This window comes from Mirounga leonina, unplaced genomic scaffold (assembly GCF_011800145.1).
Source record: "Mirounga leonina isolate KUSES-001 unplaced genomic scaffold, KU_Mleo_1.0 Mir_154, whole genome shotgun sequence".
Taxonomy (NCBI): Eukaryota; Metazoa; Chordata; class Mammalia; order Carnivora; family Phocidae; genus Mirounga; species Mirounga leonina.
Genome location: NW_023270389.1, coordinates 56311512 through 56337028, shown reverse-complemented (window position 1 = coordinate 56337028; position 25517 = coordinate 56311512). Strand labels below are relative to the sequence as shown.

General features: G+C 38.6%; 1 protein-coding gene across 3 annotated transcripts in view; it reads right to left on the bottom strand.

Moving 5' to 3' along the window:
• Window positions 1-1966: 1966 nt before the first annotated feature.
• Window positions 1967-25517, bottom strand: part of SLC19A2 (solute carrier family 19 member 2) — a 37810-nt gene continuing 14259 nt past the window's right edge. For 2 of the 3 annotated variants that reach the window (XM_035010870.1, XM_035010871.1), the window contains exons 3-6: window positions 24937-25159; window positions 23631-23823; window positions 23129-23270; window positions 20376-21126 (exon numbers count right to left, since the gene is read on the bottom strand). In XM_035010870.1, the coding sequence (XP_034866761.1) occupies window positions 20998-21126; window positions 23129-23270; window positions 23631-23823; window positions 24937-25159 (687 nt within the window). In that variant the 3' untranslated portion in view covers window positions 20376-20997. Of the gene's footprint in view, window positions 2445-20375; window positions 21127-23128; window positions 23271-23630; window positions 23824-24936; window positions 25160-25517 lie in introns of those variants that run through there. The other variant, XR_004680293.1, reaches the window with a different exon arrangement.

Here is a 25517-nt window from a genome sequence, read left to right as displayed (position 1 = left end):
AATTAAGAAGACATGACCATACATGTCACCTATAAAACTGTTCCAGGTAATATACTTCACAGACAATATTCAGATTCTGTGTAGTCATAATATAATTCAACAAAAATTATTGAGCACCTATGTGCCAGACACTGTTCTAGATACTTGGAATATATCAATGAACTATTACATTCCCTGGAAATCAGAGTTTCAATTACCTCAGCCATCTAGAACCCAGTTCCAAAAAAAAGAGAAAAGGAAGTGCAAAAAGCTTGAAAGCAAAAATATAAAGCTACTATAAAGTTTGTGAGCTCAGTGTGAGTGGTTTGTAGGAGAATCTCTCCCAGTTCTTTGGCTTACTTCATTCTAAGCTCAGATCTCTGAGTTCCCAGCCCAGAAATTAGAATGTGGTCAGTTGAAAGGAAGGGAAAGAGGAGAGATATGTAAGTGGGATATTTTTCTGAATTCTTTACCTTTACATTCCATCTTTAATGTTACTCATTTGCAGAACAGCTTATAATTATAATGTTTAACATACATGTATTTGAAATCGATACATTAACATCTAGATCTTTTTTAAGTTAAAAACTATTTGATAATGTAGGGAATATTTTCTTTAGAGATTCACTGTCTTCATGGAGCTCACCTTCCAGTAGAGAGAAGACAATAAGAAACATACTAAGTAAGTAATTCCTATTGTGTATTAGAAAGTGATAAATGATACACAAACATAGAACAAGCAAGAAGGGATCAGAAATGTGGGGGTGGGTTCTGAAAGCGGGGTTGAAATTTTACATAAAGTAATTAAGCCTTCCTGAGGTGACATTTGAGACTTTTATTAGAATTATATACAGATTTGACATATATATCATATCATATACATTACATACATGTAATTACATATCAGATATATCTCTTATCTAGATATAGTTATAATGAACATATAACAACTTTCCCCCCAAATCAAGACTTTCTGTAATTTACTATTATGAGTGTGTCACATTCAAAACTGGAGGGCCTGAGTTTGCTTGTGACCTTTAGCAGCAGGATAAACCCACTTTTCGCTTGTATGCCAGCAATACATTCCTTAAAACACTCTAATTTAAAAAAAAAAGTATTTACACTATCATTGTTATTTGTTCAGCAGATTTGTTCAGCACTTTCATGTGTTCAGCACTTTTGATGTATGCCCAACCCCCATAAGGCAAAAGTTTCAAGGGATCTCCTGCTGAGGCTCCAGCTTACTCAGTATGTGATTTGGAATCCTGTCATCAACCCTGAACTGGAGAAAGGATTTGACAGCAATAAATCATCATGGAAAAGAAAATGAATCAGAGGTTGGCTTTTGATAAAAGCAACAAATAGAATTTACTTTTTTCAATCACTAACAGGAAAACCCTCTGTTTATAAGTGGTGTTTCATTGCCTAATAAATGATTACTCTTTGAAACTGTGTACCCACCTATGTTTGAACATAAGTGCCATTCTCTAAGTCGGCTATAAGTCTTGCTCTTTTCAGCGCAGTATTATAGAAGTTTCACTTCCTTGACTTCCAGACATACATATTTAACATGAAAAGCAAAAAAAATAATAAAAATAAGGAAGCTAAACTGCAAAGGGTCTAATTAAGGTATACACATAGTGTTGATGAGTAGCGGTAACAATGAGCCTGTTTTCTGCTTCTGTGCTGTGTGAGAGCAAAGAACCACTGACTCATATATGTGAGGAAATGCACTTCCATTCACTTGGTTGTCATAAAAATGCTTTTGAGTTAAGTCTCCATAGTCCTCTGTATTCACTTATATTCTTCACTGTGAACGTCGTCACCCCCACCAGGTTTGAAGCTGCTTTCAGTAACGTCCTAAACATAATGGGTGGTGGATAGAGGTAAGAATGCCAATGTGCTAACGCTAAGAGTCAGTTTCTGTAGCTGAGTTTAAATTTTAAGCAGCCAGTGTAAAAAAGGAAATAAAATATATTTTATCTAGCTCTTATCAGAAAGAAAAAAAATCACACGTGTTCCTCAGGAAAAACATGTTGTCCTGGCATTAATTTTTAAAATAATTTCTCAGGTAGGGTTTTAAGTAGGAAGTAAGTGATGAGAGAGACCTGGCTTTCAATAGCATTTTATAGCAAAGACATAGATTCCTTGGGTCTGTTCATATTTTCTTGAGAATACGAATGTAGAAAAACTACATTCAAAACCACAGACTTTAAAAAATGGGCTTTGAACTTTTCCAACTTTGTTCTCTTCACCTATGCCTAGTGAATGCCTTCTGCCTTATAATGCCAATCCAAAAGCAGTGGTGGCTACATACCTTTCTTCTCTGGGGTTGGCAATTTTGTTAAAGCTCATTACAAAAGCTGGATATGCGAGAGTACATTTAGCATTAGCTGATAATGGACTTATCTTCTGAATCCAGATGCAGAGTGAACACCTCCCAAGAACACAGATTGCCACAGTTCCTGTCAGCAACCAAAAACACGCTTAAAAATTTAAGTCACACCATACCCCTCTCTAACTTTCCAATGCTATTATAATAAAATCCAAACCCCCTACCTTAATTTCAAGATTCTGCATTATTGGGCCTCTTCTTATTCCTGTAATCTCACCTCCTGCCACTATCTTGCTAACGCATGATGCTCAAAGTACTCTAATTCCTCAAGCATGTCAAGCTCTTTCCCATCTTTGCTAGTGCCTCTATCTAGAATGTTCCTCCCCAGATATTTGCATTGCTGACTCCTCCCCATCATTCATGCCTTCCTTGGTCTTGATCTTAGGAGGAAAATGCCTAATTTGTCACCATTAAGTATGATATTAGGGATAGGTTTTTTGTAAATGGTCTTTATCAAGTTGGGAACATTCTCCTCTAAGTTTACGAGAGTTTTTATCATAAATAGCCACTGAATTGTGTTGTTTGCTTCTTTGGCATCAATTGATATGATCACATTATTTTTCTTTAGACTACTGATGGGATGGATTACATTGATTTTTTTACCAAGTCAGAGATTTCATTTTATTTTTTTATTAAGTTGACATAAATTATATTAATTTCACTTGTATAACATGATTTGATATTTGCATATATTCTATTGATTGATTTTTAAATATTGAGCCACTTTGCAAACATCTGAATAAATCTCACTTAGTTGTGATGTATAATTCTTTTTATACATTGTTAAATTCAGTTCACTAATATTTTGTTGAGGATTTTTGCATCCACGTTCGTGAGAGATCTTGCTATGTAGTTTTCTTTCTCTTTTTGTCTTCATTTGTTTGGGGCATTATGGTAATGTTGAACTCATAAAACGAGTTAGGAAGTGTTTCCTCTGCTTCTGTTTTCCAGAAGAGATTGTAGAGAATTGGTATCACTTCCAACTTAAATATTTGGTAGAATTTACCACTGAAACCATCCAGTCCTAGTGCTTTCTTTTTTGGACAGTTGATTAGTGGTTCAATTTCTTGAATAGTTATGGACCATTCAGATTGTGTTTTTCAGTTATTGGTCCAGTCCATCTAAGTTATCAAATTTGTAGGCCCAGAGCTTTTCATATTACTTTTTTATTATTGTTAAGTGTCCATAGGATCAGTAGTAATGATCCCTCTTTCATTGTTGATACTGGTCATTTATATCTTTTCTCTTTTTTTTCATAGTTAGCCTGGCTAGGGGTTTATTGATTTTATTGATGTCTTTAAAGAAATACGTTTAGATTTCATTGATTTTCTCTATTTCTTGTTTTCATTTCATTTATTTCTGTTCTAATGTTTATTATTTCTTTTCTTCTGCTTGCTTGAGGTTTAAATTACCCTTCTTTAGTTCCTAAAGTGGAAGTTTAGATTATTGATTTTAGATCTTTTCTAATACATGTATTTAATGTTATAAACTTCCCTCTAAACAGCTTTTGCTCATCCTGTGAATTTTGATAAGCTGTATTTTCATTTATTTCAAAGTATTTTCACATTTCTCTTGAGATTTCTTTTTTGACACATGTTATTGAGAAGTGTGGTGTTCAATCTCCAAATATTTGGAGGTTTTATAGTTATCTTTCAGTTATTTATTTCTAGTTTAATTGTACTGTAGTCTGAAAATATAATTTGTATGATTTCTATACTTTCAAATTTGTAAAGGTGTGTTTTATAATCCAGAATGTGGCCTATTTTGGTGATTATTCAAGTTTGAAAAGAATGTGTATTCTGCTGTTACCGGATGGAGCAGTCTATAAATGTCAATTAGATTAAATTAATTAATAATGTTTTTCAGGTTGATTGTATCCTTACTGATTTTCTGCCGTTTTGATCTATTAACTACTAAAAGAGTATACTGAGGTCTTTAACTATAGTAGTGGATTTTTCTGTTTCTCCTTTTAGTTCTCAGTTTTCATCTTACATATTTTGATGCTCTGTGTTAAGTGCATACATACTAAGAACTGTTATGTCTTCTTGGAAAATGGACCCCCCTTATCATTGTAATGCCCTCTTCATCTCTGATAATTGTCCTTATTCTGATTCTTCTTTAAAATCATATTGCTATTTCAGCTTTCTTTTAATGAGTATTAACATATCTTTCTCTAACCTTTGCTTTTAATCTATATGTGTTTTTTTTAAAGATTTATTTATTTATTTTAGAGAGACAGCATGAGGGGGCAGAGGGAGAGAGAGAGTGAGTGAAAAGCAGACTCCCCTTTGAGCATGAAGCCCGACATGGGCCCCATCTTATGACCCTGAGATCATGACCTAAACCAAAATCAAGAGTCCAGTGCTCAACTGTTTGAGCCACCCAGGTGCCCCTAATCTATGTGTTTTTTTAAAAATTTTTATTTATTTATATGAAAGAGAGAGCACAAGTTGGGGGGAGGGGCAAAGGGAGAGGGAGAAGCAGACTCTCCACTGAGCAGGGAACCCAACATGGAGTTTGATCCCAGGTCCCTGAGATCATGACCTGAGCCTAAGGTAGACACTTAAGAAACTGAGCCACCCAGGTACCCTCTATATGTGTTTTTATATTTAAAGTGGTTTCTTATAAATGGTATATAGTTGGGTCTTGTTTTTAGTCACTCTGACAATCTCTGTACTTCAATTGTTGTATTTAGACCACTTATATTTAAAGTGATTATTGATATAACTATATTAGTATCTACCATGTTTTTAACTGTTTTCAATCCATTGCATTTATTCTTCATTACTTTCTTCTCCCTCTTTTTCTGCCTTCTCTGATTTTAACTGATAATTTTATATTACCTATTTTATCTCTTCTCTTAGGATAGCAATCATCATATTTCTTTAATAAAAAATATTAGTGGTTGCCCTAGAGTTTACAATGTATATTTTTAACTAAATCTAAAGCTAATTTCATGTAGTGCAAGTACCTTGTAATAGAGTATTCCTGGTTCTTTCCTCCTGACCCTTCCGACATCACTTTCATTAATTTCACTTAAACATATGCTATAATCACCCAATATATTGTTTCTATTATTACTTTATGCAGTCTAAAGTTTAGTTTTTAATAAATTAAGAATGAGAACAAAAGATTTTATTTTAATTCATTTATTCCTTCTCTGACATTCTTCCCTTATGTAGATCCAAGTTTCTGAACTGTATCATTTCCCTTCTCCCTGAAAAACTTCTTTTAACATTTCTTGCAGGGCAGAACAATATAACATTTCTTGCTTGCAGTGAATTCTCTCAGGTTTTCTTTTTCTGAGAAAGTCACGAGTGAAGGATAATTTTGCTGAATATAGAATTCTAGGTCGGTGGGGTTTTTTTTTTCAACACTTTAAACATTTCACTCCATTCTCCTTTTCTTTGCATGGTTTCTGATAAGAGTCTGCTGTAATTCTTCTCCTTGTTCCTCTACAGGTAAGTTTTTCCCATCTCTGGCTTCTTTCAAGATTTTCAAGGTTGTTTTTGGTTTTCTGGAGTTTCAACATGACATGCTAAGTAGAGGGTTTTTTTTTTTATATTTATCCTGCTTGATATTTTCTGGGCATTCTGGATTTGTGGTTTACTGTCAGTCATTAATTTTGGAAAGTTCTTGGGACATTATTACTTTAAATATTTCTTCTGCTCCATTATCTCCTTCTTTTCCTTTTGGTATCCCAATTATATGTACATTACACCTTTTGTCTCACAGTTCTTGGATGTCCTGTTCTTTTTTAATTCTTTTTTCTTTTTGCACTTCATTTTTGGAAGTTTCCATTGACTGATATTCAAGATTACTTGTTTTTTCTTCTGCCATGTCAAGTGTACTGATGATCCCGCCAAAGGCAGTCTTCATTTCTGTTACAGTACCTTTGACCTCTAGCATTTCCTTTTGATTATGTCTTAGAGTTTCCATATCTCTGTTCACGCATGTTTTCTTAAACTTTCCACAAGAGCCCTTAAACATATTGACCATAGTTAAATTCCCATTCTGATCATCTAATATTTGTGTTGACCTGACTCTGGTTGTGATGCTTTGTCTCTTTAGAGTGTCTTTTTTCTTGCCTTTTAGCATGACTTATAAACTTTCTTGTTGTTGTTGAAAGCTGGATATGATGTATCATGAGGTAAATAGGACTTTAGTGTGAGACTTATATTATTTCAGAGAGACTCTGTGTCTTGCCACTCCTTCAGTTGTAATTCAATGTTATTATACTAGAGACCTATTGGTATGGTGGTAAGGTATGGAAGAAGAGAGTCATTGTATAATCTTATGATTAAATCTCAATCTTTTAATAGGCCTCTGTCCCTGATCTGTGACCTGACACGTGTTTGTTAGCCTCCTCCTTCATTGCATTTAGGTGAGAAAGAAAGCCTAGAGGGAGCTGGAATTGAAGAAATGCACATCCCCCACATAAGATAAGGCTCTGTTATTGTCTTTTTTCCTGAAGAGTAGGCCTTTGTTTTGGAAAAGACTGTAGTCATATTTCACAGTGGGTACTTTCCCCCTCTATCTACAGAAATTTTCCATCTTCCCACACTGAAACTTCGTATTCATTAAACATTAACTCCTTATTTTCCCTCCTCTCCAGCCCCTGACAACGAACATTCTACTTTCTGACAATATGTAGTCTTCTGTATCTGGCCCCTATCACTTAACATAATGTTATTGAAGTTAATCCATTGTGTAGGATGCATCAGTATTTTGTTCCTTTTTTTTTTTTAGAGGGAGAGAGAGCATGTGAGCCTTGTGAGCCTGAGCAGAAAGGGAAAAGGGAAAGGGAGAGAGAGAGAATCCTAGGCAGGTTCCACGCCCAGCACAGAGCTCAAAGTGGGGCTTGATCTCACCACCCTGAGATCATGACCTGAGCCGAAATCAAGAGTTGGATGCTTAATGGACTGAGCCACCCAGGTGCCCCTATTTTGTTCCTTTTTATCACAGAATAGTATTCATTGTATAGATAATACCAGATTTTTTTTATCCACTTCCCAGTTGATGAACATTTGTGTTGGTTCTACTTTTAACTGTCATAATGTTGCTATGAAAATATTTGTTCAAGTCTTTGTGTGGACACTTTTCATTTTTCTCGGTTAGATTTCTAAGTGGAATTGTTGCGTTGTATGTAATTTTTAAGAAACTACCAATGTGTTTTCAAAAGTGGCTGTTCTATGTTACATTTCTCTCAGTATATGTTATTGAAATTCATCCATTGTGTAGGATGCATCAGTATTTTGTTCCCTTTTTTTTTTTTAGAGGGAGAGAGAGCATGTAAGCCTTGCAAGCCTGAGCAGGAAGGGAAAAGGGAAAAAGAGAGAGAGAATCCCAGGCAGGTTTCAGTAACATATGAGAATTCCAGTTCATCTACATCCTTGACAGTACTTGGTATTTTCTGCTTTTTAAAATTATAACTTCCTCAAGGGTGCATAGTGGTATCTCATTTGGCATTAATTTTCATTTCCCTAATGACTAATGATATTAGGCACTTTTCATATATCTATTCACCATTAGTATGTCTTTGGTGACATGTCTATTCAAGTATTTGGCCCATTTTTAAATTGGGTTACTTGTTTTATTATTGAGTTGTAAGGATTCTTTATGTATTCTAGGTGTAAGTCTTTTATCAAATATATGATTTGTAAATATTTTTTCCCAGTCTGGGGCTATGTAATCTCACTTTTGGTTCTAAGCTTTTCCTTTGTTTTTCTTCATTAATCCACCCACAAGCTCAGCCTTCAGATGGTTTGTAAACCATCATTACCTCTGACCTAAGGAACTCCAGCAACTCCTACCTCTAGAGGCAGTCTCCATTGCCCTTCTTACAGGGATACCTGTTACAACCTGACACAGGGTTCTTTTCTAAAGTGTTGATATTTGTACAAAGCAGACAATTTGGCAGACTATGAAATCAAATCAGCAGTGATGGGTTGACATATATTAAGAGCTTCACCAGTATATATTTTATTCCTATACATCACAGGTTTATCAGTAATAAAGCCAGAGTTTTCTTTAGTCAGTAGCTTTGAATACATGCAATCTAAACCATATCTCCCAAAGATATTTGTTCCATGAGTTCCTATCACTAAAGATATAAACCTTAGAAAAAACTTAGAAACCTCCATTTTAAACAATCAATTCAGTAAACTTCTATAGGGTATTGTGTTAGGTACTAAGAGACAAACAATGGACAAAACATGTTCCTGCCTCAAAGAGATTAAAGTGTATATATACATACAAATGACCACCATACATACCTGAGTGTATATGCGGTTGTGTAAAAACAGTAGGGAAGGCTGCCTATAAAAAGTGGCACTTGAACTAATCTTGATGAGTAAGTTGAATATCAGAGGTAGAAATGGGGGTGAGAGTATTCTAGGCACAGGGACTGTGCAAATATATAGAAGCGGAGGCTGTTAGAGAATGTCAACAGTGCAGATGTGTTCTGGAATAGTGTGGGATGGTATAGGGAAGCAAAGCTGGAAAATCGGGTAGGGCAAGGCTGTAAAGAACCTTCAATACCACCCTTTAGTGGTCTGTTGACCATCTCACTGTTCCCAACATTGCTAGGTCACCTGAGGGAATGGTTCTCAAATTTTTGTTATCATCCAACAATCACTACTTTATCAAAAGACTTAAATCCTCCTCTTAACAGTAATCAATTTTTTTTTTAATTTTTTTTTTAAGATTTTATTTATTTGCAATAGAGAATGAGAGACAGAGAGCATGAGAGGGAAGAGGGTCAGAGGGAGAAGCAGACTCCCTGCTGGGCAGGGAGCCTGATGTGGGACTCAATCCCAGGACTCCAGGATGATGACCTGAGCCGAAGGCAGTCGCTTAACCAACTGAGCCACCCAGGTGCCCAATAGTAATCAAATTTTAAGAGAAAGACATGTATCATATGATCTCACTGATATGAGGAATTCTTAATCTCAGGAAACAAACTGAGGGTTGCTGAAGTGGTGGGGGGTGGGAGGGATGGGGTGGCTGGGTGAGGGACATTGGGGAGGGTATGTGCTATGGTGAGCGCTGTGACTTGTGTAAGACTGATGAATCACAGACCTATACCTCTGAAACAAATAATACATTGTATGTTAAAAAAAAAGAAGAAGAAGAAGATAGCAGGAAGGGAAGAATGAAGGGGGGTAAATTGGAGGGGGAGACGAACCATGAGAAACTATGGACTCTGAGAAACAAACTGAGGGTTCTAGAGGGGAGGGGGGTGGGGGGATGGGTTAGCCTGGTGATGGGTATTAAAGAGGGCATGTATTGCAATGAGCACTGGGTGTTATATGCAAACAATGAATCATGGAACACTACATCAAAAACTAATGATATAATGTATGGTGATTACCATAACATAATAACATTGTTAACAAGTAAAAAAAAAAAATAATGGAAATTTTTAAATACTGTATGATAATTCGTCAGATTATCTATGAAGAAGGCTTTTTCAGACATTGATAATCTTTTATTTGCATATTTTGTTCAAGAACACTTCAGATGTATTATTATTATACCTCTATTAGATTTGCATCAGCTAATTACATGTTATATTAATGATTTCTTGTAAATCATTGACTTTGTTTTAAAAGGTGGCCTATTTTGAGACTTTGTATTGGTGCATTTCTGTTTTGGTGGAGAAAAAAAGGGAACTCCCAGGCTAGTGGTAACTAGTGTGATTCTCCTCTCTTGTGATACTGGCCAGGGGCAGTGATGCGGCGCCCGGTCGGCTGGGCAATCACTACGGTAAACCACCAACAAACCGATAGCCACTCCACACCCACACAACCGTTCTGTTTCTCACTTTCAGTTGGCATTCAATAAATCACATGAGCTAGTTGACACCTTATTATAAAACAGGCTTTGTGTTAGATGACTGTGCCCAACAGCAGGCTAATGTAAGTGTTCTGAGCATGCTTACGGTAGGCTAGATTAAGCGATGATGTTCAGTGGGTTAAGTGTATTAAATGCATTTTCGAGTTATACTTTCAACTTAATGATCAGTTTATTGGGATGTGACCCCATCGTATGTTGAAGAATATAAATTTGAGAGTGATCAGTGTATACATGGTTTATAAAGCCATGGGACTTATGGCGCCTGGGTGGCTCAGTCGGTTAAGTGTCTGCCTTCGGCTCAGGTCATGATCCCGGTGTCTTGGGGTTGAGCCCCGTGTGTCAGGCTCCCTGCTCAGCAGGGAGTCTGCTTCTCCCTCTCCCGCTGCCCCTCTCCCTGCTCGTATTCTCTCTCTCTCTCAAATAAATAAATAAATAAATAAAATACAATCTTAAAAAAAAAATAAAGCCGTGGGACTGGATGAAGACACACAGGAAGGGAATGTAGATGAGGAGGGAAAAAGAAGATCAGAGAAGTAAGCCTGAAGGTGGTCCAACATTTAGCTGTCAGGAAGAAGAGGAAGAACCAGCAAACAAGACCCAGGAGTGACTAGTGAGATATAGAGAGAGAATCCAGAGGCAGTTGCATCCCAGAAACCAGGGGAAGGTCATGTCCACTGTGTCACGTGCTGTTGACAGGTCAAATACAATGAGGACTGAGAACCACTGTTTTAACAGCAGTTTGATGGAATGGTGGATCCTAAACAAAATGAGAGAAAGAAGAGACAACAGGCATGATTTCAAAGAGTTTTGCTCTGCAGGAAAGGGAGAAATGGGACAGAGAGGTTCACGCAAAAAAAGATTTATCATGAAGCTAAATGAAGCTCACATTTCAGGGCTTCTCACCTGCACAGGCTCCTTCTAGGGCCCACAGAGGGGCCCCAATAATGTGTTTATGTGAAAATATGGTTTCATAAAATTTCCAAAAATAGAATATTTTAATGACAATAACCCAGTGTCTCCTTCCATTCCAACGTCCTCCATCAAGTGTTCTCTGCCTTTGGTTGGCTGCAGACACTGCTGGAATTTGACTAAAGGAGAGTTAAGAATACATTTAATTTGGGTTAATATTTTAATTCTGAACAACAAAAAATATTTTCAAGTATAATAAAAGCTATAATCACATTGAATTGAGAATTATTTTCCTTTTTCTCTACCACTTAAATCTGAAAGACCTTGAGGGAGAGAAAATAAAATTACCTGTCCAAGTCTAAAGTACTATAGAAACAGAAGTGCCAAGAATTGTGGCAAATTTCTGGTCACTAAGTTATAAACCAATGCAGTTATTCTTGGCTGTAGTCTAGATGGGTTTATAATTTTCATTTTTTGAAGACTATGTAATCATGTGAAGCAAAATAAACTTGAGAAAGAATGGAAGAGTTTAAGAAATGAAATGCTATGAGATACTAAGGAACATGACTTAGCAAAACACGCATCCTTTACAGTAGATGACTACTCTATCCCACAACCAATCCTCTTTAGTAAACATAGTAAAATAGAATTAGCAATTATTTCCATCAGAATTCTTAAGACTTTTCTGAAATAACTAGACAGCCATAATCTTGTTAATATTGATTTGAACCTGTAAAATATGGTGTTGTATGAATGCTACAATTTAACTGTGACTTGATGCACATGAAACTTCTGTTTATTTCCAGAGATCTCTAAATGACTTTTTATAAACTGCTGGATTTTTATACAACTCTTTCCTAGTATAACATACAGATACGTGATCATTCGGCCTCTCCTAGAAGAACATGGGGGACATAGAATCTGTCACGTTCACAGGAAGCCCATATTTTTGTTGCTTACTCTGCGTCAACATTATAAGCAAAGAGCTCTATGACTGCAAGCATGGAGCAGAGCCTTGAACCTTACAGACACTGTTCCCAAACTCACTCTATTTTTACTCTCCCTCATCCCCCTGGTTCTCACCTTTTGTTCTCTGCAGGCAATCCCCGCTCCTTGCCTTTTTTGGCAGTAATCTAGAAGCATAAAGTGAATGCCCCTTTCTCCAAGTGGACATCACTGAGAAAATGCCTTCCTAGAATCATGATTGCCACAATAGGAGCAAGAGACTAAAATACCTACATAGCTGATGAATCCCGGTTAAATGAATTTTGAAATTAACCTCCAGTTAATTTTGAAATTAACCTGGCAGTGGTGTGCTGCTTTTCCGAAGTGACACCAGATTTCTCCATCTGTATGACACACGTGGATTCTCCATAGCCTTACCCAAGTTGTTGCTTTTGGCATCTCTCTCTTCTTCAGGATCCAATAGATGCATTCTTGAAACAGTTTCAAACCCACAGCTGACTTTTTCCATTTTCACAATGTCTTTTCATTACTGTCATTATAAAGTAGCCATTTTTGCAGTAGTCAGACAAAAGCATAACCTCTTAGACGTGTTTTTTTCACTTTATAATGTTTTTCATCAGGAAAAAATGAAATCTATATTTCAACACTATTGGAGTACAATATAGGTAACACAGGAGGAATGGATTTTTTTTTTTTTTGTCTCCATTACTCCAAAGAATGTCACTCATTTACCCTCTTTAAGTAATGTGAAGGTCCTTTGATTGTAATAGTTTTGAAGAAATCATACCTCTCTTCCATTCCTTGGAAGTAAATACTTGACTTTTATAGTTATCATTTTTCTTTTATATTTTTATTACTTATGTATATAGATTTAAATAATATTGTTTGTCCGCTTTTGAACAAATAGGATTGTATTGATATATTCTTGTGTGTCTTAGTTCCTTTACTCAAAATTATGTTCATAAGATTCATTGAAATTGTTGCCTGTGGCTCTGGTTTATTCATTTTCATTCCTGTATAGTTACATGTCTAATGCTCAATAGTCACATGTCTAGCAGTTGCCAAATTGGAAAATGTAGCTCTACAGTATATACCCAGGAGTGGAACCGCTGGGTCATAGTGCGTGCATATCTTTGACTTTAAAGGACAATGCCAAAACATGCTATTCAAGGGGGGGTTGTACCAATTTACACTCCCACCAGCAATTAATGAGGCATTATTTATTGAATTTTGACTTAAACATTTCTATTTTTAATTTCTAAGATATATCTTTATGTCCTTTTTCAAGTCAGTCTTTTCATTTTTTTTTAAATTTTTAAGAAGATTTTATTTATTTATTCATGAGAAAGAGGCAGAGGGAGAAGCAGCCTCCCCGAGGAGCAGGGAGCCCGATGCAAGCCTCGATCCCAGGACCCCGGGATCATGACCTGAGCCGAAGGCAGACACTTAACCATCTGAGCCACCCAGGCGCCCCAAGTCAGTCTTTTCATTTTTGTTACTCTTGTTACTTGCTCTTTTTGTGATTTCATCTTTTATATTTAAAATTTTATGCATATTAATTTTATACTCTGTATCTGATAATTCCAATATCTGAAATCATTAGGACTCTTAATCTGTTGTTTGTTGTTTCTGCTGACTCTCATTCGTGGTTGCTTTATGTCTTTGGTGATTTTTTTAAGTAATGTATTTAATTTGCAAGACTTTATTAATTTCCAACTGTAATATTTTATATATTTGATCTGAGAGTGATCTGTCACCAAGTGTTCTATTAACTGCTTATGCTCTAGTGTGGCTTTTTGGCTCCGCAAGAGGATAAAAATTATGCATATGGCATTGGAGTTGACAAATATTAAGAGTAATAATTATTATGCTTTTTTTGTTGAGGGAGGTCATTGAGAGGACATGACTACTGGTTGAACAGTGAGCTGGACCCTGGCAACTGGAGGCTCCACACCCCCTCCCCCCTGTCCTTGGATGTGCATTCTGCTTGCCTTGCCCGCTCCCAGCAGCTGCCCAAGGACACAGCCTTGAAACAGTGATGTGGTATTGAGATGATCTGGATAGTAAACGTGACTGAACCCAGCTAAGGCCTCTGTGTAAATGTATAAGATATCATGGGTGGGTGCAGGGATCTGCTCATCTTACAGCAGCCCAAGATAAGCCTTGTATGTAAGTTCCCTTTGCTTATTAAACCTGCCACCTACCAATCTGGTGTGGTCTCTTTCTTCAGTCTCTGCCTGCTTTCGGAGTAAGGAGGCCAGTTTCACATTACACCTGGGAAGCTCCTGAGGAGCCTGCGAATTACCATATTTATATTTCTCAAATTTCCTACCACAAACACATAATGCTTTTAAAGCCATGAAATAATGTTAAAATAACCATGGAACCAAAATATTTGCCAACCACAAGAAAACTCAATTAGTAAAATTTTATTGTGCCTTGTGAGTTGGGATTTCAGGTCACTTCTTAGAAGACTACTTATTAAAAATTAAGGTATCCTTTTGTCTGTGATTTTCCATTCCACACTGTGTATAGTGCAGCCTCACTCCCCTGGACTCAGGGAATGCTTTTCTCTAGAGATAATTTTTTATTATTATTTTTAAAGATTTTATTTATTTGACAGAGCGAGAGAGAGCGCAAGTAGGGGGAGAGGCAGAGGGAGAGGTAGAAGCAGACTCCCTGCTAAGCAGGGAGCTGGATGTGGGGCTGGATCTCAGGACCCTGGGACCCTGACCTGAGTGGAAGGCAGACACTTAACCCACTGAACCACCCAGGCCCCCCTAGAGATAATTTTTTAAAAACTGCTTCTACCATAAGCCAGTGGTTTCTACTCATCTGGGACTGCTTTAGCTCCCACTTAGAATCCCTGGTTTAGGCTGGAGTCTTTTCTGCCATTAGGCATATCCAGATCTTTTGAAGTGGATATGGAGGAATGACTTTGGGTATGAAATGGCTTATACCTAAGGAAAGGAGACTAACATGAAGAGAAAAATTCAGGGTGGGGAAGATAGGACCAAAAACTGTAACTGGGATTTAATTTCAAGAGTTGGAGATCAGAACGGATCTTTAAGCAGACTTGGATAATTTCCCACTACGGACACAGTCTCTGGCCCATGGCCTCTTTATCAGTCAAGCACAAGACAGGGGCAAGAATTTCTAGGAAGCTGTTTCTGTCCCAGGGCTGTCTGTAAGTACTGATCTAGAGTTCAAGCTCCACTCTTGTCAACACTTCCAGGAACACTGCAGGTAGGTCCTCCAGGATTTTTGGCATCCTGAAGGGAATAATGATCAAGTCACGCAGTTTGCTATTTAAAAAAGGAGGGGAGGGATTCTGAGTAGGAGAAAATGGAACTATATCAAACATGAGCATGTCCAGGGGTTTTAAAATTTTAAGCATTAGTTTTGGCTAACATTTCAGCATTTGGGGCGGGAGTTTGCATTTTCTTAACTGCGATTCTTCTGGAGTGTAAGACTTTCCTTTGGAAAAAGCTATTGCCCCCTTATTGTTAAAAAGGCGCTTTAAGACGTTTTTTAAACGTCCTAGACAGCAGTGGACGCCCTTCACAGCATATAACCTTCACCGAGGGTTTCCCTCACACTGGGGTTGCGTGTGGTTTTGGAACATCAGTTTCAAAAAAACGGTCACCTGCAGCACACCGCCCCGTCTCCCAAAGCCCCACTCCCGTCCCCAGGCGCTGGAGCGGCGGGAACGGCGGGGGTGGGGGTGGGGCAGGCACAACCGCCGGCCCGGGCACGGGCCTGCTGCACTGCGCAGGCGCGGTGCCGGGTTGGGGGCGGGGCGGAGCCTAGTAGCTGCACGCTCTTCCTACTGAAGGTCCCCGGGTCAGCTTCCGATCCGGAGACTCCGCGCCCTAAGGGAGGCCAGGAGATCGGGCGTCTGGTTTTCGGCAGCTCTGCCTCGCCCTGCACCCACAACTTGTCCCCAGGGCTCCTCACTCTCCTACACTCAGCCGGTCTAGGACGGCCCCTCACTGTATCCATCCGGCAGCTGCTGGTGCCCTGCCGGCATTCTTCCTCTCCTGAGCCCCGATTCCTGCTCCTCTTGTCACTGAGGTCTCACTCCTGCAGACTTGATGGGGGTACATGGGCGAAGTGACCCATCAATTTGCCATGTAGGGTGGGATTGAGAATCCCAAAGCGACTTCTCCACTTTACAGATGCGTGACTTTGGGTGGTTATTTACACTTTTTAAACCACCTTTGAAATATGGACACACATTTTAAAATGTTAATTTTCTTCTAGGGCCACAAGTCAAAAAGGCCTTCCTCACCTACACCTAGCCAACTGAAATGGCCATTGGACTTAAAATTTTAGGTGGTTAAGTTCCCATAAAATTCATCCTATACTCTGCTGCCAGATTACATATCTTGAATATAAGCTTGTTACCCCCACTTCCAATTAATAAACATTAGGAAAAAATGACTCCAAACTGTCTTTCCAAACTTTGTCACTACCCTTCTCCTCTGATGGTACACATTTGGGTCTTCATAATGTTATTTATGCCTCTTTCTCCACTAGTTTCCCTTTCTAAATTTCTGTTAAAATCCTACGATCCTGCATAGCCAACTCAAATGCCATCTCCTTCAGGGAGCCACTTAGGATTTTCCCAATGTCCTTGTTCTCTTCGAGACAAGACTTTTTAATTCTACTGGAAAATGGTTAATGGTACCTGACACTATCTTGTAATACAGTTGGGCATCTATGTTATCCTTTCTACTTATCACCCATTTTTAAATTCCTTGAGAGCAGGAATTATGACTTTTTCTTTTTTAAGATTTTATTTATTTATGAGAGAGAGAAAGAAAGCACAAGGAGGGGGGGCGGCAGGCAGAGGGAGAAGCAGGCTCCCCACGGAGCAGAGAATCCGTAGGACTCGATCCCAGGCCCCTGAGGTCATGACCTGAGCTGAAGGCAGACGCTTAACCGACTGGGCCACCCAGGCGCCCCTACGTTCTTTCATTTCTTCACAACAATCCTGTCAGGTCAGTGTTACCTCCACTAAGCGATGAGGAAGCTGAAGTGCAAGAGTGACTTCCCCACGTAGCAGAGCTTCGAATGGCAAACCTCGCATTTTGAACTCTCTTCCATCCTATCAGCGTTAGTTATTGAAAAAATAATTAGTACTACTACAAGATCCTTTTCCAGAATCAAAGGAGATGATGTTCACAAATGCCTTTTCCAAACTAGAACATGTTACTACTCAAGGGTAAGGTATTAATTACAAGGAGGACATCATAATAAGTAGAACAAATAGGTATCCAATCTCTATCATTTAGAGCACAAAGCCTTGAATAAACTGTCCCATGGCATGGAGGTCATCGATAGGCATTTTAATCTTAACATTTCATGTGGATGTACTTTTAAAAAAAAGTAACGGCAGCGGTGCCTGGGTGGTGCAGTTAGCTGAGGGCCGGACTCTTGGTTTTGGCTCAGGTCGTGATCTCAGGGTCCCGGGATCAAGCCCTGAATCATGCTCCCTGCTCAGCGGGGAGTCTGCTTGTCTCCCTCTCTCTCTGCCCCACCCCCCACTCGATCTCTCTAAAATAAATAAATAAATAAATCTTTAAAAAAGTAATGACAGGGGGCACCTGGGTGGCTCAGATGGTTAAGCATCTGCCTTCGGCTCAGGTCATGATCCTAGGGTCTTGGGATCGAACCCCGCATTGGGCTCCCTGCTCAGCAGGGAGCCTGCTTCTCCCTCTCCTTCTGCTGCTCTCCTTGCTTGTGCTCTCTTGCTCTGTCAAATAAATAAATAAAATCTTAAAAAAAAAAAAAGTAATGACAGAGTGCCTGCATGGCTCAGTCAGTTGGGGGTCTGCCTTCAGTTCAGGTCATGATCCCAGGGACCCTGGGTTTGGGCCCGCACTGGGTCCCTGGTAGGCAGGGAGCCTGCTTCTCCCTCTCCCTCTGCCTACAGCTCACCTTGCTTGTGTTGGCACTCTCTCTCTCTGTCAAATAAATAAATAATTTTTTAAAAAAGTAATGACATTTAGCTATTTATACTGGAAGGTACTGAATCTGTTACATATCCTTTATGGAATTTAATATTCATACGGCACTAAGATGTGTTTTACAACAAAAGACAAAAATAAGACATGGTCCCTGCTCAGAAGGCTTACAATCTGAAAGGCATTAAGATACAGGGGATATAACTATAGGGACAGAAAACTTTAAAAGAATTTTTGGCATGAAAAATGAGTCTTTGGTGATAATGAAACAGGTTTTAGAATGGGATATTAAAGGGAAGGTACTCATTTGCATACTGTGAGAAACGAGTGATTTGGTTTCTGGGACATAATGAACAAGTGATTCTCAGCTGATGGCAAGAGGATGCCTCCTTGGATATTAGAATATTTTGGGCTAGAACAAAGATGCTATGAAGTTTCAAATCAAGATGGTACCTTGAGCCCTTGATTTGATTGAGTTTCCTTTATTTGTAAAATTCAGTTAACATTAAAGGGAATGTGGGTCTTTTTTGGTTTCTAAAAGGAAGAATGCTTTAAAAAGAGAGATGAGAGGTACCAAGATGAAGACCAAGAAAAATAAACAGTGCCGTGTAGTGCTAAAAATAACAGGGAAAACGACAGAAATAAAGGGGAAAAGTCAAAGGTAAGGATCACAAAGCAATGAGAAGAATTCACAGGATGACAAGGTTAAACAGGAAGGTCAGGTGAAGGAAGACTTATATGAAATTTGTCCTACGAGAAATTATTAAAAGGTTTAAATATGTAACCCAAAGCTCCTACTGAAGCAAAAAAATTTAAAATAATTGTGATTAAAAGGAAAAATATAATGTAAAATATTTATTTAATAAAAATAATTTTATAATCTATACAGAATTGAATAAAAAGTACAACAAATTACTTTCACTTCTTTGCAAAACTGTATACAGTACAACTTACAAACTGGGCTCAGCATTCTGTAAATATGGCCACACACCAGGATATGAACTTATTATTGTCTTAAATAAGTAAAGGCTCCAGTTGTGTATCACGAACTTTGAATTAAATTCCAGGGAAATATTGCTTTGGTAACAGGAAGATTTTGATTGTACCACAGTCCATTTTATTAAAAAACATTAAAATAAAATCCCTCAAACACCACTTTTCTACCTGTTTCTGAATAAACAATCCCCTACGTAGCAAAACAAAAGACACAATATAAAATTAGAGGCCGTCCTTTTATGACATCACTTCTCCTTCCCTTAGTGTTCTGCTCTTGCCTTGATCAGAAAGGAAAGTGAGTGGAAAATGGCCTATACTTATCCTCTTTCATTTACTTCTAGTGTTCCCACTTATACTAAATGAATATGCCAACTTTGGAATCTTGATATTATTATTCACACTACTTACCTGTGTTATTCTAAATAAGTTAACCTAGATATTTTTTTTCAAGATAAGGTAACAAAGTCGGCTTTAAAATGGTTTTCATGTCTCACATACACTAGCAGCCACTTGGTTGACTAATTACAGAATTCGATGCTTACATAATAACATTTCCCCAGTACCTTAGAAATGAAATCACTAGCAATTATTATTTTAAGCAGATATTCCAAGATGATCCACCCTTACAAAGGCAGATTTAACGTACGAAATGCAGGAATCAAGTCTATCCTAGTTCCTGTCCCACTGAAATAATTAAAAAGAGGCTCAGTTTGTGAAAAGGCCTTCTAATAATCCAACAAATCTAACTCCTAATGACATCTATATCTTGGATAAGAAGGACAAATAATATATAAGCTATAAATAGGGATGAAGATATTAAAAAAAAGACTTCCATTTTATTTTGGAAATAAAAGGAAACACGAATACAATATGGGCTAGTTGCATCTTTAGCTCATATATTAACTTTTCATCATAGAATTAAAAGTCCTTCATACTGAAGACTAAAAGACAGGCAAAACATACCTTAAGTGTTCTGATTAGGTCTCTTCATTTAGATTATTAGCAAGCCTCAAAACTTGCCTTATTTTCTAACTAAATGAGCTTCTCTAGGAAGCATATGAATAAAGCAGAAGTATATTTCTAAAGATAATCTACATAAATACAAAATTGTCAAGATGGAAACAGAACATTCATACAATGAATTTTTAAAAATAACTGAAAATTAGAAATGACACACATTCCTAATACAACAGAACACCAAACCAGAGCAAATATTGCCAGTGATAAGAACAACTTTCTTCTACAGAAACACAAATGCACATGAGGAACACAGAAATAAGAATTAAGTTGAACAGAGGCAGGTGCTGTTAGAACCTATTTCTCTTCTGACCTGTAATATCCCATGGCCCCTGGGAGGCCCTGGTCCCACCAGGCCAAGCCCCTGGCTGATCAGATACAGGGAAGTAACTTGACCTATGAAACACCATACTCACTTGCTATCAAGTATAAACGCCATGTGGGACACCTGGGTGGCTCAGTCGGTTAAGCGTCTGCCTTCGGCTCAGGTCATGATCCCAGGGTCCTGGGATCAAGTCCCACATTGGGCTCCTTGCTGAGCAAGAAGCCTGCTTCTCCCTCTGCCTGCCTCTGTCTCTCTCTCTGATAAATAAATAAAATCTTGAAAAAAAAAAAGTATAAACGCCATGTGGTGCTTGAGTGTTCTTATTACTTGGTTTTCAAAATCAAGTTCAAGCAGAACAAAGTAATCCTTAAAACAGCTTTCACAAATAATCCACGAGATAAACTTCACCTCTGGCTCCTCTAAACAGTATTGTTACTCTAGGAACACAGAGTATAGTCAGTTGGCTGCTTTGAAGCCTTAAAAAGCACATTCATAAATATACGTCTACATATTAAAACATTAAATACATCCAGGCACAGTTGCTGTGCAGTTTTTGCTATAAGCAGCAGCTTATCAGCCGTGTATTATGACGTAGATACTTGAGAACTCAATTCTGCATCTTCTTGCTTTCTACATTTCTTCATAATAGTAACTGTACCATTAGCCAGGAAAACCACAGCGATGAGTGCAAAATACCCAGCGTAGATCAGGAACTAAAGGGGATGGGGAAAGAAGTAATGTAGAGAATTATCAATTAGAAGATGAGATGTTTTATTTTATATATGTGAACATATCCTATAATTAAAGGTATATTCAGTTTCTCAGGAAGCCTTCACAAAACACTGTATGCTTATACAACCTGCCAGGTGCTGACAATAAAACGAGGTAGCACAGCCTGGTGGGACGAAAGCCTGACCGCCTCAGTGCAGCTCCTGACTCCATCCCTTACTAGCTGTGTGACCCTCACTGAGATACTTCATCTCTGAGCCTCGGCTTCATTTACAAAATGGAACTCACAACACTCCCTACTTTACAGGGTTGCTTGGAAGTGATGAGATCATGTATATAAGTGTTTATTAACACACAATGCTAAGGCTGCTAATACTACTGGTTTTTTGTGTTTTTTTTTCTTATTTTTGTTGCTGTTATTGTTACAAATGAATCATGGTCTCTTGCCCCCAAGTTGGTAGGTTAAGTGTGACTAGCAGGCCAAATTCTGAAGATAAAGAACTTCTGTTCTTCCCCAGACGAGGGCAGTAGAAAGTCAACTATATTCCATTACGGGATTTCCTTTTACTCTTCATACGGATCTTCTCTAGGCTAATATTTGAATGTGACTATATAGTTTATCAGCATCTTCATCATGATCATCATCTTCTTAAAAGAACTTATGAAATAACTATCAGCTGGCTCATGAGTGCCATATGGGTGCCACTGTAAGTCTTCGAGCCAGGTTCTTCAAAATTTGGATACATTTTCCTATAGGAAACCTGTTGATTAATTATGGCAGTTAAGAGTTTCAGCAGAGCCTACACAATTCGAGAATTATTAATTTTCAAACCCACTATTTCTATAGCAGGATGATGATAAGCACTTAGTTTCTCTCCTACCCTCCGTTCCAAATCTAAGCACCTAACCCTTGAGAGGTCTTCTCAAGGTGTTCACTGCTGGTAGTAATTGGGGATCATACAGAAAGTAATAAGCTCCCACTCCTCTGCTCCCCCCGCCCACCTTTTTGAGGCAGTATGATCCAGTGAGGGATGATTAGGCTTTAGAATTAGAAGCTGGTTTAAATCCCAGCTTTGCCACATCATTACTGACCATGCAACCTTAAACAACACTTTACATTACGTAACATCTCTCAGACTCATTCTCTCGATGTCTAAGCCTGACAACAACCTTGCAAAACGCTATACAGAGTACCTGGCACACAGAAAGCACTCGGTGCCCATCAGCTACTATGATTATCATTTCTGTTAGATCTCTTTAGTAAAAACAAAGTTAATTACTGCTACCATGTTGGGCCTTTGTATAGTAAGAAAACTAATATCTAAGTATGGAGGGAGTCATCTAGGTTGGGATGGGGGTGCGGTAGGCACTTTTTGATTCAATTGCCCATTTTGCCAGAGTACAGAGCAAGCCCCACCTACGAACTCACAACGCACGAAGCATATACGACTGTACGCTTCCTGAATGAACACAAGTATCCACAATGTCACAGTGTGCAGCTGTCTCCTCGAGGGGTCACTTGTTAAGAATCTCCATGCTATTCAGCAGCAGCAAGTCACTACCCTGGTATTTGGGTGGGTGGTATTTTCGATAAAGAAGGGAGGAGACATACAGTACTGTGAGATGGAGCAGAGCATCTCCAACACGGGATACAGTGTTCCACGCACAGAATTAAAAATGGAAGGAAATACTGGACAAGGAAGCAGAAAAGCTTGGCCTGGAAGGAACCAACATTACTTCTTGGCTCTACTGGGCTGTTTAGTAATGTTCAGCTCAGAAATGTTCTAGGTCCCCATCAAAAAGATGATGGTCCCAACATCCTCCAGGGAGAAAAGAACTAAGGATGGCGGTTGACTAAAGGAAGGAGGGAACACTTCTACTTTTTATTTTATATCTGTCTACACTGTTCGAATTTGCTTTCATGAAGATCCACTCGGTCACCCTGATCGAGTGATAACATCTTGAGTGTCGAAACAGAAATCTTACCTGAGTGGTGATGTCTAAGCCAAGGCCACTGGAATCCACCACAATGAGGGTGAGCAGTGTCTGCAGGGCCAGAGCACTGAAGGTGTTCACACCAAACACCAGGGCATAGCGCTCCATGCTGAGGTTAGCAGCTATCTGAAAACTTAAAACAATCCACAAAAGAATGAATAGATAAGAATCACTGCCAAGGTGGTTAAGATTTCTACTTCAGTTGTGAAGAGTAGCCCCTTCTTTCTATTGTCACTTCCCTTGCCAACCAGGTGAAAAGCATGTTGTTGCTAAGCGGTGTAAAGCTCATGCAAACTTCCGAACAGCATAGGAATATACGAACAAGGAAATAAATGAGCCTTACCTACGTGCTTCCTCAGGAGAAAAACATATAATACAACGCTTCCTCCTATTTGCCTCTTTTAACTAGAAATTTCAATTGGTTTGTAAAGAAACCAAAAAAGTTTATCCTGTCACAACTTTTCCGAATGCTTCTTTGACTCAAAATACATACGTTGCTATAGTGATGAGCAACATGTAGATGATTCTGAAGACCACATAGGATGTGTAGCACACCCAGATGTTACACACAGTATCCATGATATACACGGAGGCAGCAATCAGCAGGGAAAACAGAGACAGCGTCATCTCCCCCCACGTTGACCAGGATATTTTTATGTAACCCACTGCAAACACGGCAACAGCACCTACAAAACAAGACAGAGAAAACCGATCCAGTTACTTTGCTAAACAAGTGCTCTTTTAATGAATTAAAAATTCAACTTAGATTATTAAATTTTTAAAACCCTGCAACTTATAAATAGGGTAGCTCAAGATTAGGGAGTACCTGGAAAGTCAGGTAGAGAATTTTGGACTTGATGGAATAAATAACATGGAGCCACACTGAGAGACAAGGAGAGACTGAATGAGAGCAACTGATAATGAGATGGAAAAGGAGGACACAGACCCAGGGATGCTGCTGAGGAAAAGCCACTGAGGCTGGCGCATGGCAGGAGTCAAAAACAGCCACTGCTTCCAGCTCAACAATGTGGCTGGAGGGATCACCCCTCTCCTAACTGAGGAGCTGTTTAGAACATGGCAAAAGGGCATCTCTGCTCTTTGGTAACATGACGAGGCTGATAATGATAGCTAAAATGTGCAGAGTGCTTTCTAAGTGCCAGACACAGTTCTAAGTGTTTATAGACATCATGGGATCTCTTCTAAAAATCTTAAGAAGTAGGTCAACAAATTAGAAAGGGGCGATAGAATACAATGGTCAAGGACACAGGCTCTGAGTTCAAATCCTGACTTTACTACTTACCATCTATCTGATCTTGGGCAGGTTATCAACCTATCCGTCCGTGTTTCCTTAACTGTAAAATACGGATAGCAACTGTACGTGTCTCAGGCATTTTGTGGGGACTGAGTTAATACACGTAAGTCCTTAGAATAGCACTTACTGCATATTAACACTCAACATATAGTAGCCATTGCTATAAACTACTGTATATTGCCATTCAAAGTTTCACATCAAGTGGCAAAAGCACCTTATAAATACAGAGATAATGGAAACCTGAATAAGAAGACAATTTTGAAAATCATTTACATTAAGGCTTCCCTAAAGGACATAAAGAATTCAAGTTTGTTAATCATGCTCATCCATGACTTGAGCGCTGCTAAATTTCTTCCTAAATTACAAAATCAGAACTCAAAATAAAGAAACCATTCCTTGGGGTCACTTCAAATTTAGGAGGGGAGGGGAAATCTGATTAATGTTGACTAAACCACCAGAGGGAGAACCACCGCCCCACCCTGCTTACCCAGGAGGGTGGACACGGCCTCCACACCACCATTGTAGACAGCATCATTGCGAGAGGGCATCACCTTCTCCCACAGGCCCTGTGTGTAGTTCACCACCTGGAAATAGCCACAGGTGGAGAGGGCCCACCACACAGACCAGCAGAGCAGAGGGCGAGAGGAGTAGCACATCAAGAAGTCATTCCACAGGACCTTCAGCACAAGGAGACGGTCTGGCTTGGGTTCCTACAGAGGAAAAGGGGAAGAAAGCTCAAATACTAGGAAGGCAACCACAGAAAACAACTGTTAGAGACTTCATGTTCTATTTGACACACATTTTTCTTTGTCCTTGTGAAAACCAACTGCTTATTTATTTTTATGCATACAAACGGCATGGAGGCATACTCCATTTTATTGTGCTTCCCTTTACTGCACTTTGCAAATATGTGTTTTTAACTAATGGAAGGTTTATGGCAACTCTGTGTCGAGCAAGTCTATCAAGCCAGGTTTCCCACGGTGTTTGTCACATTGTCTTTCTGTCACATTTTGATAATTCTCACAATATTTCAAACTTTTTCATTATTGTATTTTTTATAGTGATCTG